Source organism: Uranotaenia lowii, chromosome 2 (genome assembly GCF_029784155.1).
Source record: "Uranotaenia lowii strain MFRU-FL chromosome 2, ASM2978415v1, whole genome shotgun sequence".
Classification (NCBI taxonomy): domain Eukaryota; kingdom Metazoa; phylum Arthropoda; class Insecta; order Diptera; family Culicidae; genus Uranotaenia; species Uranotaenia lowii.
In genome coordinates this window covers 103208197-103221752 of record NC_073692.1, presented here as the reverse complement: position 1 = coordinate 103221752, position 13556 = coordinate 103208197, and the positions used below count along the sequence as shown (strand labels likewise).

General features: G+C 37.7%; 1 protein-coding gene across 3 annotated transcripts in view; it reads left to right on the top strand.

Annotated features, from left to right (window-relative positions):
• LOC129746743 (GATOR complex protein Wdr59-like) overlaps positions 1-13556 on the top strand; it is a 43112-nt gene that overhangs the window by 10812 nt on the left and 18744 nt on the right. The window contains exons 5-6 of one of the 3 annotated variants that reach the window (XM_055740612.1): positions 2749-2778; positions 3106-3694. The exons of 1 other annotated variant lie outside the window; for it this stretch is intronic. In XM_055740612.1, coding sequence (XP_055596587.1) covers positions 2749-2778; positions 3106-3654 — 579 coding nt within the window. In that variant the 3' untranslated portion in view covers positions 3655-3694. Of the gene's footprint in view, positions 1-2748; positions 2779-3105; positions 3695-13556 lie in introns of those variants that run through there. One more of the 3 variants, XM_055740613.1, reaches the window with a different exon arrangement.

Genomic DNA, 13556 nt, shown 5'->3' with positions numbered 1-13556 from the left:
CAGTGGCTGGTTTCCAGCTTTTGGCAAAATTTTTTAAAATGCATTTTTTAACTTTTTAATCTAGTTTTTCACGTTTCAGCTCGTTAGGGAATAGGCTTTTCAAGTGTCTGAACACGGAACAATAATATAACCTCCATATTATAGCTATTTTCTATCGTTAAATAACCGTTTTCCTTAAGGTGGCCATTATGCCCCCATCTCCCCTACGATTTGCGATTGATATTTCAAATTCCTAATTTCAGCTGAAAATCCGAATGATGAACAAAATTTTAAAACAAATAATTCAATGTTCACGATTCAAAATTCATTTTTGAAAATTCCTTTTCTGGATTCAAAATTATACAATTGATTTAAAAAATTAGGATTGAAAATTCTTTCTCATAAATTCTCAATTTCATATTCGTGATACTAAATTTGAAACTGTACAATTTAAATTCGAATTCTGAGTTTTGAAATAAGTTCTACGAATATTTGAATCTAATTTGTGGATTAAGAATTCCCAATTCAAATAGTAAAGTGTGACTTTTTCATTTAGAATTGAGTCATCAGAAGATCACAATTCTAAAATCAGGATTCCCTATTCCAAAATGAACTTTTGAATTTGGAATAAGCAATTTTCAATCATTAATTTGTCCATTCCAAACTCTATGCAAAGAGTGAGAAAATATAAATTTTAATAGCAAAATTCGTATAAGCGGATTCAGAAATGTTAAAATAAAATCTGGAAAACAAACTCCGTACTTACACTCAACCTCTACTACAGAAATGTAGTGTAGGCTCTAAGATTTGATTTGATTATTTATTCCTTAAACGGTTGTTAAAGATCATTATTAGGGCCTTCTTGTGTCCATTCTAATCCATAATTTTGTCAAAAAGCTTTGTTTAATTCAATTGACCGCCCAGAAGTTGACATGGCAGAATGAATTTGATTTAATATTTAGAGTTTCGTTAATCATAAAATGCTGTAAGTTATCAAAAAAAATATTTTTTTTAATAAACTTAAAAATAAAACAGAAATATTCCATACAATAATTGAACGAACAGTGGAAAATGAAGAACTTCCTGCTGCTGCTTGAAGCACAATTTATTACCCGTACGCGTACCTAAAGAGACGCACAGCCTGCCTACGGAAGAAAATCGAATAACCACGCGTTCCCTTCCAAAAAAAAGTTCATGAACCTTTTCGCTAAATGGTTCGTGAGCCAAAATCGCGGGGAAAATTTTCATGTATGTTACGATTTCCACGAGCGAGACAGGATTCAAAATCCAAAAGAATCGTCTGTTGGTTGGACTGCCTCGCTCGTGTTTCCTATGGCTCGCGAACCTAAGGGATTTTTTTTCACAGCCTGCTCGCGATTTGGCGAACCTTTACGGGTAAAAATCGTAGACGAGCGGGAATCGCCACTCGTGTACACGATTTTATTAGTCCTTGTTTGCAGATCCGTTCTTTCGTCGACATTTTTCATCCCAGGGATCAAGTATCATCCATCAATCTTCGCGCTAGTTTGGCTTAAGTTATTTGTTTGATATGATATGTAAAGTTTTTATATTCTCGCAAACCGGTGATATGCTCAAATTTATAATTATTGTATATATTTTGAATAGCTTTAGAAGAAATATGTTGTTCTCAACCTTTTTCGAAGCTTCGGAAATTAAAACAAAAAAAAGGAATGATTTTAGAAAATTCAATTTGATATGATACGTCAGCTCACTAGTAATTGATAAAGATTATGATGTTTCTATTGGAATTTCAAGTGGTCCAATCGGTTTCTTGAATATTTTTTACCAGCTCCAAATTAGAAAAAGAAGAATTTTTTGTTGTGTGGTTGAAATTTTTTTATGACGATAGTTTAAAGTAAACCGTTTATCTTTTATCATAACCATCAGATTTGATTTACACAAATTTTGTTCCAGAATCACAAGGACCGATTTAGTCAAGAACACGATTCAGCGAAATAATGAAATTAAAAAAGTTCGTCCGCTTCAGCGATTATTTTCATAATGCTCATTTTTCTGAGATTGATTTTGTACTTCAATGAAGCCTACAAGGTGAATCTACTTTGAAGAACACATGGGAACAATAATTTTGATGCTATGTTTTAATAACTGATTTTGGAAGATTTTGACGTCCTATTTTAAAATCATTCGTGAGATTTTGTCTATCACCTCTAGTTTTGGTGATATTTTGTGTAGAATATTGAAATTGAACAATTTTGAGTTGAAAAATACAACTTTTGAAAATTTAAATTATAAAGATTATTTATGGCAGCATTCAAGAAAGTGTTTGAGTGCTTGATTTTTTAGATTTAAGCTCATTTAAATATCAACAAGACTGCGAAACGTATGGTTCTTTGAACAATAATGTGTTTAATAATAAATAATAATATAATGATTCTGATAGCTGAATCAGAAGATTGAACGGTTCTTTTCACAATCTCAATGCCTTTTTATAGCATTATTTAGAAAACAGGTCCAGAATCCTAAACTTGAAAGAAAGTTTTTTTTTCTACGGGATTTTCATCCTCTGGGATGATTCATCCCTAATTGATAGAAAGTTCAAAGTAGAGCAAGTTTTAATAACGCTCCTTAAAACCGACACAGCTCCGCTTCCCAAGTTTGCGTTTCCAAGCTTCCAATCATCTGTACCGTTCTGTACGATCCCTCATCGAACCCTTTGTGTTGTAATATTTTTGATACACCCTCCCTATTTTTTACATTACTGGATTTATTTTCTCCTCATTCTTATAGCACTTACTAAGCGGTCTTCGCAAAATCAAGGTAATTGGTATAGTTTTAAGTAATTCTGACGGTTTTTTTGTTTAGTTTTCCTAACAATGTTCATTCAGAAAACCGGAATTAATCTCATGAATCGAAGCAACTAACAATAGTTTGGTAAAATAGCATTAGTTAATAATTCGATATTCGATAACAAATTTGTTATAAATTTAGTATTTCATTTGCACGTTCCGGCACTTGTTAAAGTTATGATAATGCATGAACATATGGCTTAGTTTTAAAAAAAGACTTATAAGACTAAATACCGGGAAAAATATTTTTCAACTGTTTGTTTGAATAATAAAATATACTTTCCGTTACGATTATTAGCCTAGCGGTTCTCCGTATCACACCATTCTTCCTGTTGATACCAATTCGAACTCGACGACCATTTGGAATCTGGCCCAGCAGCTGAAACATCTGCGAAGTAATTCGTGGTCCGATTCGTTGGATGATTGCCGGATCGCCGGTTTGGGCGATATCAATCGAAGTTTGCTGGGAGACAGCAACCGGTACCAGTACGACAACTTCAAAAGGGCCTATGCCGAAATGTTGTACCGGTGGGGTTTGCTGGTTACCCGGACCAAAGTGCTGAAATACCTATCGCACTACATCGATACGCCACGGTGTGTGGAATTCGTTACCGAATGTTTGCTGTGCTGTCGGCTGGGTGCGCCGGCCTGTTCATCCTGCCGGAAACCTGTCCTCTACTGTACACTGTGTCGGCTTCCGGTACGCGGAGCGGCCAATGCGTGTCTTCACTGTGGCCACGGAGGGCACACGGAGCACATGCGCATATGGTTCGAGAAGCACGACGAGTGCGCAACCGGATGTGGGTGCCACTGTTTGCAGCAAAGTTCGGCTTTGTGTTTGAACTAGGTTTTTCTTTCGTTGTTGAGTTTAAGTATTGTTTAAAAATAAAAATGATTTTAAATGCTGTAAAAGTACGGACTTGTTAATGGAAAGAAAATCGAAGACGAATTCGGTTAGATCAAGTGTTTATCTATATTTGAGCACGTTGGCGTAATTGTTGTGGCTATATTTGCTGAGTCACATATCGGCTGTCCTATATCTGGTTGGACCAGGACCATTTTTGAACCATTTTGGACCATTTTTGAAAGCGCCATCAAAAACAAATACCTAAGTTCAAGAATCTGGGCAGGAGTTGTTAAGTGCTGAAGTAGTAGAAAGTACTGAAAATAATTCAAAACTAAATAAAAAGCAATGGCAAGGACAGACTTTCCGTTTTATTGTTTGCAGGCCAGCTTTATTTTGTTTAATAAACTAAGATCGATTGTGGCGAGTTTTAGATTCCAGTATCGAAAAGGTTCTTATTTTCTATAACAAATTTCCGGAAGGGTTAGGGAAGGGAGTTGCATGGTTCTGTAGCAGTTTTTAAGTTCTAGCTACAAGTGGGAAATCTATGGAGCCACTGATATAGAACATCAATAGCGCCCATCATGAATGAACACTGTTCATTGAACAGATAGACACCTGGTGGTCGATGATCGGAGAAAGGCAAAAATCGCAATTGAGCAGGCATGTACCGGGTCAGCCAAAGCAGCCACCCGCTTACGATATGCGGAGCTGGAAAAGGCAGTTAAACGAGCTTGCACATGAGACAAGAGAGCCTGGACAAACTTCCTAGCCGAAGAGGGATAAAGAGCCGCCGCCAATGGATATCCGATTATTTTATTTTAACATTTCTCGCCGACTTAGTGGTGCAAGGAATAATGCTAGAATGCCGCTAAAAGACCGAGCAGGTCAGTTATTAACCGATCGAACAGATCAGCTCAAGCGTTGGACTGAGCATTTTGAACAACTCTTCCGAATCACGAATAGCGATGACCAAAAGAACCTGCAGCTCGAAGCGCCAACAGTAAGTCGCACAAATGGCGTCAACTCGCATGCGCCCTCGCTGGCTGAAATAGAAGCAGCAATCAAAAGCATGAAATCTAACAAAGCACCTGGGATCGATTGCATCCCTGCTGAAAGCTGACTCTGCCTTGTCAGCACAAATGTTGCACCGTCTTTTCGCTGACATCTGGGCTGGGATACTGCAACATTCCCGGCCGCTTAGATGCAAGGTATCTTCGTAAAGGTCCCGAAAAAAAAGACCTGACAGAGTGCGGTAACTGGCGAGGCATAACTTTGATCTGTACAACCTTCGAAGTACTCTGCAAAGTGATCCTAAACAGGATCCAGGGGAAAATATGCGCTACCCTCCGACGCCACCTAGCTGGATTCCGATCCGGACGATCATGTGTGGACCACATCACAACGCTACGACTAATACTAGAACAAATCTACTAATTCCAGGACTCTCTTCTACTGGTGTTCGTTGATTTCGAAAAAGCATTCGACTTACTGAACCATGAAAACATCTGGGTGGCTCTAAGGCGACGAGAAGTCCCAGAGAAACTAGTCCATCTCATCGAAGCACAGTACGATGCATTTTCGTGCAAGGTCCTGCACGACGGCGTCTTATCTGATCCAATCCTGGTGAGCGCTGCTTTTTCTTGCCGTAATGGATGAGATCTTGACTGGATCGATTGACTGTAGACCAAACCGAGGATTGCCGTGGAATCCTTCAACAATGAAGCAACTGAACGACCTTGACCTGGCAGACGATATTGTTTTGCTCGCCCAAACACAACGGGATATGCAGAGCAAACTTTACGACCTCACCGAAAGCTACATGGCAGCAGGTCTTTAATTCAATGTCGGAAAGACCAATTCGATGGAGATCAACACAGGAAATCCCTTCAGTTTCATGGTAGCTGGACAAAAGTTGAGAAAGTGGAGTGCTTCCAGTATCTTGGTAGCCAGATAACGCCTGATGGTGGTACCAGGAAAGACATCGAAACCCGGATCAGAAAGGCCCGATTTGCGTTTGCGAGTCTCCGAAACATCTGGCGGTCACGCCTGATCTCTCTACGAACGAAAATCCGAATCTTCAACTCAAACGTCAAATCCGTATTGCTGTACGGGTGTGAAACTTGGTGCACATATGCGGTGACGACGCGAGAACTGCAAGTATTTGTAAACCGCTGCCTACGGAATATCATCCGCGCTTGGTGGCCTGGCAACTGGATCTCGAATGAGGAATTCCATCGCAGGTGTCATCAAAGGGCGCTAGAAATCGAGATTCGGGAACGTAAGTGGAGATGGATTGGGCACACGCTGCGAAAAGATGAAAACGAGATTTGCAGAGAGGCGCTAGATTGGAATCCAGAAGGTCATCGAAGAAGAGGCAGGCCCAGAAACTCGTGGCGGTGAAGCCTAGCCGCTGAAATCCGAACTGTCGACGAGAATCTTGACTGGGATGAAGACGCTGGCCCCGGATCGTCAACAGTGGAGGTCTTTTACCACGGCCCTATGCACCGGAGGATCGGCGCGGGATCATTAAGTAAGCAAGTAGGGGAAGAGCGGGCTATATGCGCCTATTACGCAGAACACTGATTTTATCAAATATCACATCGAATATGTGTACAGAAACTATGTACACGTGTGCAGGCATCTGTTTTCTATACATTGGAGTAATTTTTATATAAAAACTAGCTGACCCGGTGTGCGTTGCTACACCTTTCAAAATCAAATGATATTTTCAGATATTATTCAAATTTTTATTGTTTTGTTGGCATAATTTTGAATCAAATTATAACATCATTCATAGCTGCAGCTGGAGTTTCGAATGTTAAAGATCTGATAATTTTAATCCGCTCTAAAAAAGGAGGGTCTCAAATTAAATGTATGCAATGAATCTAACTTATAAAATATGGTTGATTTCGCTTGATATGTTGTAGATTTATGCAAACAAACTGATAAAGGAGCCCTCCTGTCCTTCCTTTCACCCCCTGCTGAATGGAGGTCGTGATCTTCAATAATCATACCCATTTTTTATCGTTCCCAAAAATCCTCTTATATCAAATATAGTTCCATTGGTTGATAAGTTTTTAAGCTTTACAACAAATTTTATATGGAGCTTCCTTTCTTCCCCTCTCTATACTGTAAAGCATAAGCGTCTATAACAATCATATAAATATATCTCGTAACCAAATACCATTCCATGCCATATTTGTTTCCATTTGTTGGCTTCGTTAGCATAAATTGAGAACTTATGCTAACAAAATTGTATTGGGCTCACAGCCCTCCTCCTATGTACCTACTCACAGAAAGAAGGATGGTGTGTCAGATAATCATAAAATCATACCAACATGATTTCCCATGTTTATTTTTGTCCTTTTCTCGGATGTTGTAAAAAAAAAGTTAAATGTAAGCTTTCCTCTTCCCTTCCTATATTCCCAATTCTATCATCCCACTGCGAGAAAGGAATTGTTTAACATAGAAAAATTTCTCGTATTGATATACCATCCCATACCAAATTTGGTTTTATTTGCGTAGTGAATTCTTGAGTTATGCATAAACTTGAAAGGAAGTAACATCCCTTCTTCCGTTCTCTCCATTGAATGGAGGGGAGAGCTTAATATTCATGAAGTATTTTTCGTTCTCATATACTTTTTGATGCCAAATTTATCTTTCCGCTGAAAAAAGGTGGGGCTTCAATTTATAATAGAAACATTTTTCGTATCTAAATACCCTCACATGTCAAATATGGTTCAATTGGCTCGATCAGCTCTCCAGTTATGCTAAAAAGTGTGAAGGAGAACTCTCCTCCCCTTTCTATCCACCTCTTTGAAGGAGTGAGGGGTACCAAATATTCATAGAAGCATTTCTCGTACCCAAATATCGTTCCATGCCACATTTGGTTCCATTTGCTGTTATAGTTCTTGAGTTATGCAGTAAAAATTGAATGAAACTCCTCCCTCCCCTCTTCCCTCTCCCCGCTGGAAGATGGAAGGGGTCTCAAACAATCATTAGAACATTAGAACAATCTGGCGTTCCGCAAGGGTCTATTCTCGGGCCTCTTCTTTTCACTTGCTACATAAACGATTTACCTAGTGTACTGCATCATTGTTCAATTCAATTGTACGCTGACGATGTTCAGCTCTACGCTGTTGGCCGGAGTCAAAACTCACATGAACTGATCCGACGGGTGAATGAAGATGCCGAAAGAGTTGCTACATGGTGCTTTGGAAATGGACTTCTTGTGAATCAAAGCAAGAGCAAGGCTCTATATATTACGAAATCTAAGAGGCATGCTGCTTCTGGTGCTCTTCCTAATGTGATCATGAATGGCGAGCAAATTCTTTGGGTGAAATCGGCCAGTAACCTCGGTTACGTTTTCCATGAAAACTTGCTATGGGATGACCTGGTCATGCAACAATGCGGTAAAGTCTACGGTTGCTTGCGCTCACTTTACACAAATACTTTTTCTGCATCAACTAATACGAAAATTCGTTTATTTAAAGCGCTGATCCTCCCACATTTTCTGTATGGAGATGTACTTCATGTTCGCCCTAGCGCTGCGACGTTACAAAGATTAAATGTTGCATTAAATTGTTGTGTGCGGTATACCTACGGCCTAAACCGATACGATCGGGTGAGTCATCTACAAAGTAATCTTATCGGATGCCCTCTGAAAAATCTGTACGCCTATAGATCCTGTTTGTTCGTGAAAAAGCTTAGCTCAGCTCGTTACCCCCCCGCTCTATTCGAAAAGCTTACTAGCGCTCAAGGAAGCCGTTTACGAAACTATGTTGTACCAGCCAATAGAACAGTGTTGTATGCGAACTCCCTTTTCGTCCGAGGTGTTGTGAACTACAATTCCTTACCACCTGAACTGAAGCGTTTACAATCAGAAGCCTCTTTCAAGCGAGAATGTCTGAACTTCTGGAAACAGCACCAAAGTTAGCACTTTTTCTAAGTTTGTAACTAAGATAAAACCGGCATATAAAATAGATTGTTAGATATAGGAAACCAAAATTAGTTATAGGAAACCGAAGTGAACGATAAATACAAATGTAAATCACGCAAGTAGTAATTTAAAAGAATATTGTATTCTTACTCTACTAAAATAATAAACAAACAAACAAACATGTCACGTTCCCAAATACCCACCCATGCCAAATTTGGTTCCATTTGCTTAATTAGTTTCTGAGTTATGTAAAAAATTATAAAAGAGGCCCCTCCCCTCTTTACATCTCCCTACAGGAAAGAGGGAGGGGTCTCAAATAATCACAGAAATAGTTTTTGTATCCAAATACCCGCCCATGCCAAATTTGGTTCCATTTGCTTAATTAGTTTTTGAGTTATGTGAAAAACTATAAAAGAGGCCCCCTCCCCCCTTTATATCTCCCTACTGAAAAGAGGGTGGGGTCTCAAATAATCATAGAAATATTTTTCGTATCCAAATACCTTCCCGTGCCAAATTTGGTTCCAATATCTGGATTAGTTTTCGAATTATATGAAAAATTGTAAGGTAACCCCCTTCCCCCATTCCTATCACCCCATTGAGAGGAGGGAGGGGTACCTTATATTCATAGAAATATTCCTCGTTCCCCAATACCACCTCATGCGAAATTTGATAGCATTTGCTTGATGCATTCTCGAGTTATGCAAAAAATTGTCTTTTGTTCGGGAGGCCCCTCCCCCCCTTCATGAGAGAGGGAGGGGTCTCTAACCACAATAGGAACCTTCCCCTGCCTCCAATACCCCCACCTGCCAAGTTTCACGCAAATCGGATCAGTAGTTTTCGAGTCTATAGGGAACAGACAGACAGACAGACAGACAGAAATTCATTTTTATATACATACTAGCTGATCCCGTACGAACTTCGTTTCGCTTTAAATCATTGGTACGTCAAAATGAGTTTAGAAAATGAATTCGAAACATTCTTTCGACAATTTTGGGAAAAAAATTCAACAGTGTTTAAAGTCGCTACTATTACTATTACTTGAAATTCAAATTAAACAGTTGATTAGCTTTTTATTAAAATTTATGTGAGAATGTTTTCTTCTAGATCGGTTGCAAAATCTAGACATTATGGCAGAAACATGTACTATTTGTTTATGTGCACGACTCTTTTGCTTGACCTTCACACTTGAATTGGTATCAATCAACTGCCTCCAACAAAATTATTGCACAAAACACTGAACTTTCAATGAAACCCTCTTTTTCTGTCCCATGGCCCGAAATTCGATAATTGAAACCAATTTTACGTTCCTCAAAACTCCCTTTGCCATTTTTTCTTTTCAAACTGTATGTAAAATAACGTCAGGAACTTGAAAACAGTGATCAGTGAATATAGACGCCCCTTTCCCCGACCCTTGACACAGAACATGCTACCTGGAGTCAATTGCTCATTGTTTATAACTCTCATCTGAACATTTTCATCTCAATCCGATGCATGATCACGACAATATCGCGAAAACAGTGAGCAACTAACATGGACGGCCTTTTTTTTATTTATTTTTTATTTATTGTTCACGGTCTACGATAACTCAATATCAAAATCAATATCGGAAATTTTCATCTCAATCCAATGTAGAATAACGTCAAAATCGCAAAAACATTAAAGTTGGGTATGGACGACTCCTTCAGCCGACTTCTGATCCGCAATTCGAAACTTGAAATCGATTGCTCGTCTTTCAAAACACTCATGTGCAAATTTTCATCACAATCCAATGTAAAATAATGCCAATATCGCAAAAACATAAATCAGTGGATATGGACGACCCCTTTTGCCGACCTCAAACCCTAAATTTGATAACTGTAATTGATTGCTCGTCTCTCAAAACACTCATGTGCAAATTTTCATCACAATCCGGTTTATAATAACGCCAATATCGCAAAAACATTAATCAGTTGATATGGACGACCCCTTTGGCCGACCCCTGACCCTAAATTTGATAACTGTAATTGATTGCTCGTCTCTCAAAATACTCATGTGCAAATTTTCATCACAATCCGACGGAAAAGAACGTCAATAACGTGAAAACAATATTTGTCTTGTATGAACGACCCCCTTCAGAAGGGGTCGTCCAAAAATCTAAAAACATTTTTCATCATTCCTGGTCCTAATGAGCATCCATGCCAAATTTCAGATCTCTAGCTCTTAAGACGGCTGAGTCTATAGAGGACAAACAAACAAACAAACAAACAAACAAACATACAGATAATTGCTTTTTATATATATAGATATAGATTTACTTCTGTTTCCAAGAAAATGATTTTATTGTAAGTGTTGTCTAAAATGCCGAACCTCAAACCGTGCGGGCTAAATGCGCCTATTTATGTTTTGAACAAAATTTCTGTATTTTGAGCAATATTTCCGTATAATTTCATTGAAACTGCTAGAAAGTAATAATTTTCCTACGACAAAGCTGAAATTTTATAAAAATCTATGTATATTATAATTTTATGGAATAAAACAAAAGTTAGGGTTGCCATACTATGGAAGCAGTTCATCCATGAGAAAAACTTTATCAAATCTATTTTTAGATCTTCAATTCTCTCTTAAGATGTTATTCAGACCTTAGATTTGAAGGTTCAATGATAAAAATCATTTGTTTATTCTATTTAACCTGTTATTTTAGGATGGAGGCATTTTACAAACATGATGGGGGCATACAAAAACACTCTATTATTCCACTATATAATCATTATTGAATCTCCACAAAAGCTGAAATATGTTAAATTTCGGAAGTTCATTTGAGTAAGAAACAAAAACCATCCTAGTTTTTATTTTAAGCTTCTTTAGGTAGAATTTTTAAAAGTCGAAATATTACATCAAAATGTATCAAAACCTTGCATGGTTTTTTAAATTTTTTTGAGTTTGTAAATTCATGAAATTCTTTCTTGTCTTATGTTCTAAGCGTATCACCCTCAACATGCATTGGTCAGATAAGCTGTCTAGTCAGCCATTTCATCAAACAGCCATTTCATCATCAGTCATTTAACCCGATAGGCCCATTTAGGAAACCTTTCCCCTAAGTTACTCAAAGTACTCACTTTAATATAACTTTCAATCGCACCAACTATCAATACCTCACATGCAATAGAAACTTACTCCATCGGCATACTATCGTATCAACAATTGGTGAACGCTCTCTGGTGTTAAGTTTTTTTTAAAATTATATTGAGGAAAGATGTGGACCTTTCAATGGTAATGTTCAATTACAAAAAAACAATCAAGATATTCTTCTTTGTTTAACCCTCATCCGCATTAGGGTGTCATTTTGACACCATTGCAAGTTTGAAGGCTTGTAACTTTTTTCAGAAGCTTCAAAATACAAAAATTTCTTCGGGGACCCTAAATGAATTCAAAAGTTCTTCAATATTGCATCTTTACTTTTTTTTATGGACGAACCCTGGAAGCCTGGACAAAAAAACTCCCTTTTCCGACTTTTGGTGTCATTTTGACACCACAAAAGTAAAATCTATTTAAGTCGTTTGAATTATTATGAACTTCATATGAAACTTATATCAATAGAAACCTTGTAATGTCAGTAAAATATGCTTAGAACATTATATACAGCTAAAGTTACAAGTTTTCTCGTTATTCAGCATGAAAGGAAAAAAATCCGAAAAAACATGCCTCACGAAAACTGCTGTAGTTCATATGTTACACGTCCAAAAAAAAAATGCCTTATGCATATGAAAGCTGAAGTTAATGCCTACATCATGAAGACAAGAAATATTTTTTTAAATTTTTTTTTAATGAAATGGTCACAAAAAGTTCAAAAAAGTGGTCTAAAAAACCTACTTTTCATCCGATTACTAGTAAATACTGTTTGAGCGATGGTAGAGTTTTGATAAAAATATGACTACAAACTTTATTGAAATTCCAACATTTTGCTGTCTTTAGATTTTTGATGCAACAAAAATTGAATTTACTGGAATTTTTCAAAGTTCACTACTTTGCGTAATTTTTTTACAAATTGAAATTTCATCTGTGTTTGTGGTCCACCGTCAGGTTGTACCCGGATTATCAGTGCTTTTACTTTGTTTGGACCAATCAAAAGTGTATTCATTGGAAAGCACATTTAATCTACATTCTAGTGAGGTGCAACAATTCACGCTGTGAGATTTCACAAAAATATGAAAATTATAAACGTAAAATCATTCCTGAATTTCTAGAACTACAAGCAGCGGTCCAGCAAAACGTGTTTGTTTGCTCTCCGAGTAGGTACGGTGGGTGGCAGCGTTGCCAGATTGAAAACTGCTTAAGTCCGTAGATTTCACGAAAATCGAAAAATGTACTGTTTTCGGCTAAATAAAACTTGATGACCTTTTTTTTTTTTTTTTGGTCGTCAGGTAGAATTTTCATTTATCCGCAGAATCCCTTGAATTTATTCGATAATCCGTAGAAAATCCGTAGATTTGGAGCTTCGATCCGTAGCTCCGTAGAAATGGTCAAAATCCGTAGAACTACGGAGAAATCCGTAGATCTGGCAAGGCTGGTGGGTGGTTATTCGGGCAGAGAGCGAAGCGACAGACGAAATAACGATGCGTGTCGTGCATTTCTTCGTCTGTCGGCTTCGCTCTCTGCCCGAATAACCACCCACCGTACCTACTCGGAGAGCAAACAAACACGTTTTGCTGGACGCGGTGCTTGTAGTTCTAGAAATTCAGGAATGATTTTACATTTATAATTTTCATATTTTTGTGAAATCTCACAGAGTGATTTGTTGCACCTCACTAGAATGTAGATTAAATTAGCTTTCCAATGAATATACTTTTGATTGGTCGAAACAAAGTAAAAGCACTGATAATCCGGGTACAACCTGACGGTGAACCACAAAAACAGATGAAATTTCAATTTGTAAAAAAATTGCGCAAAGCAGTGAACTTTGAAAAATTCCAGTAAATTCAATTTT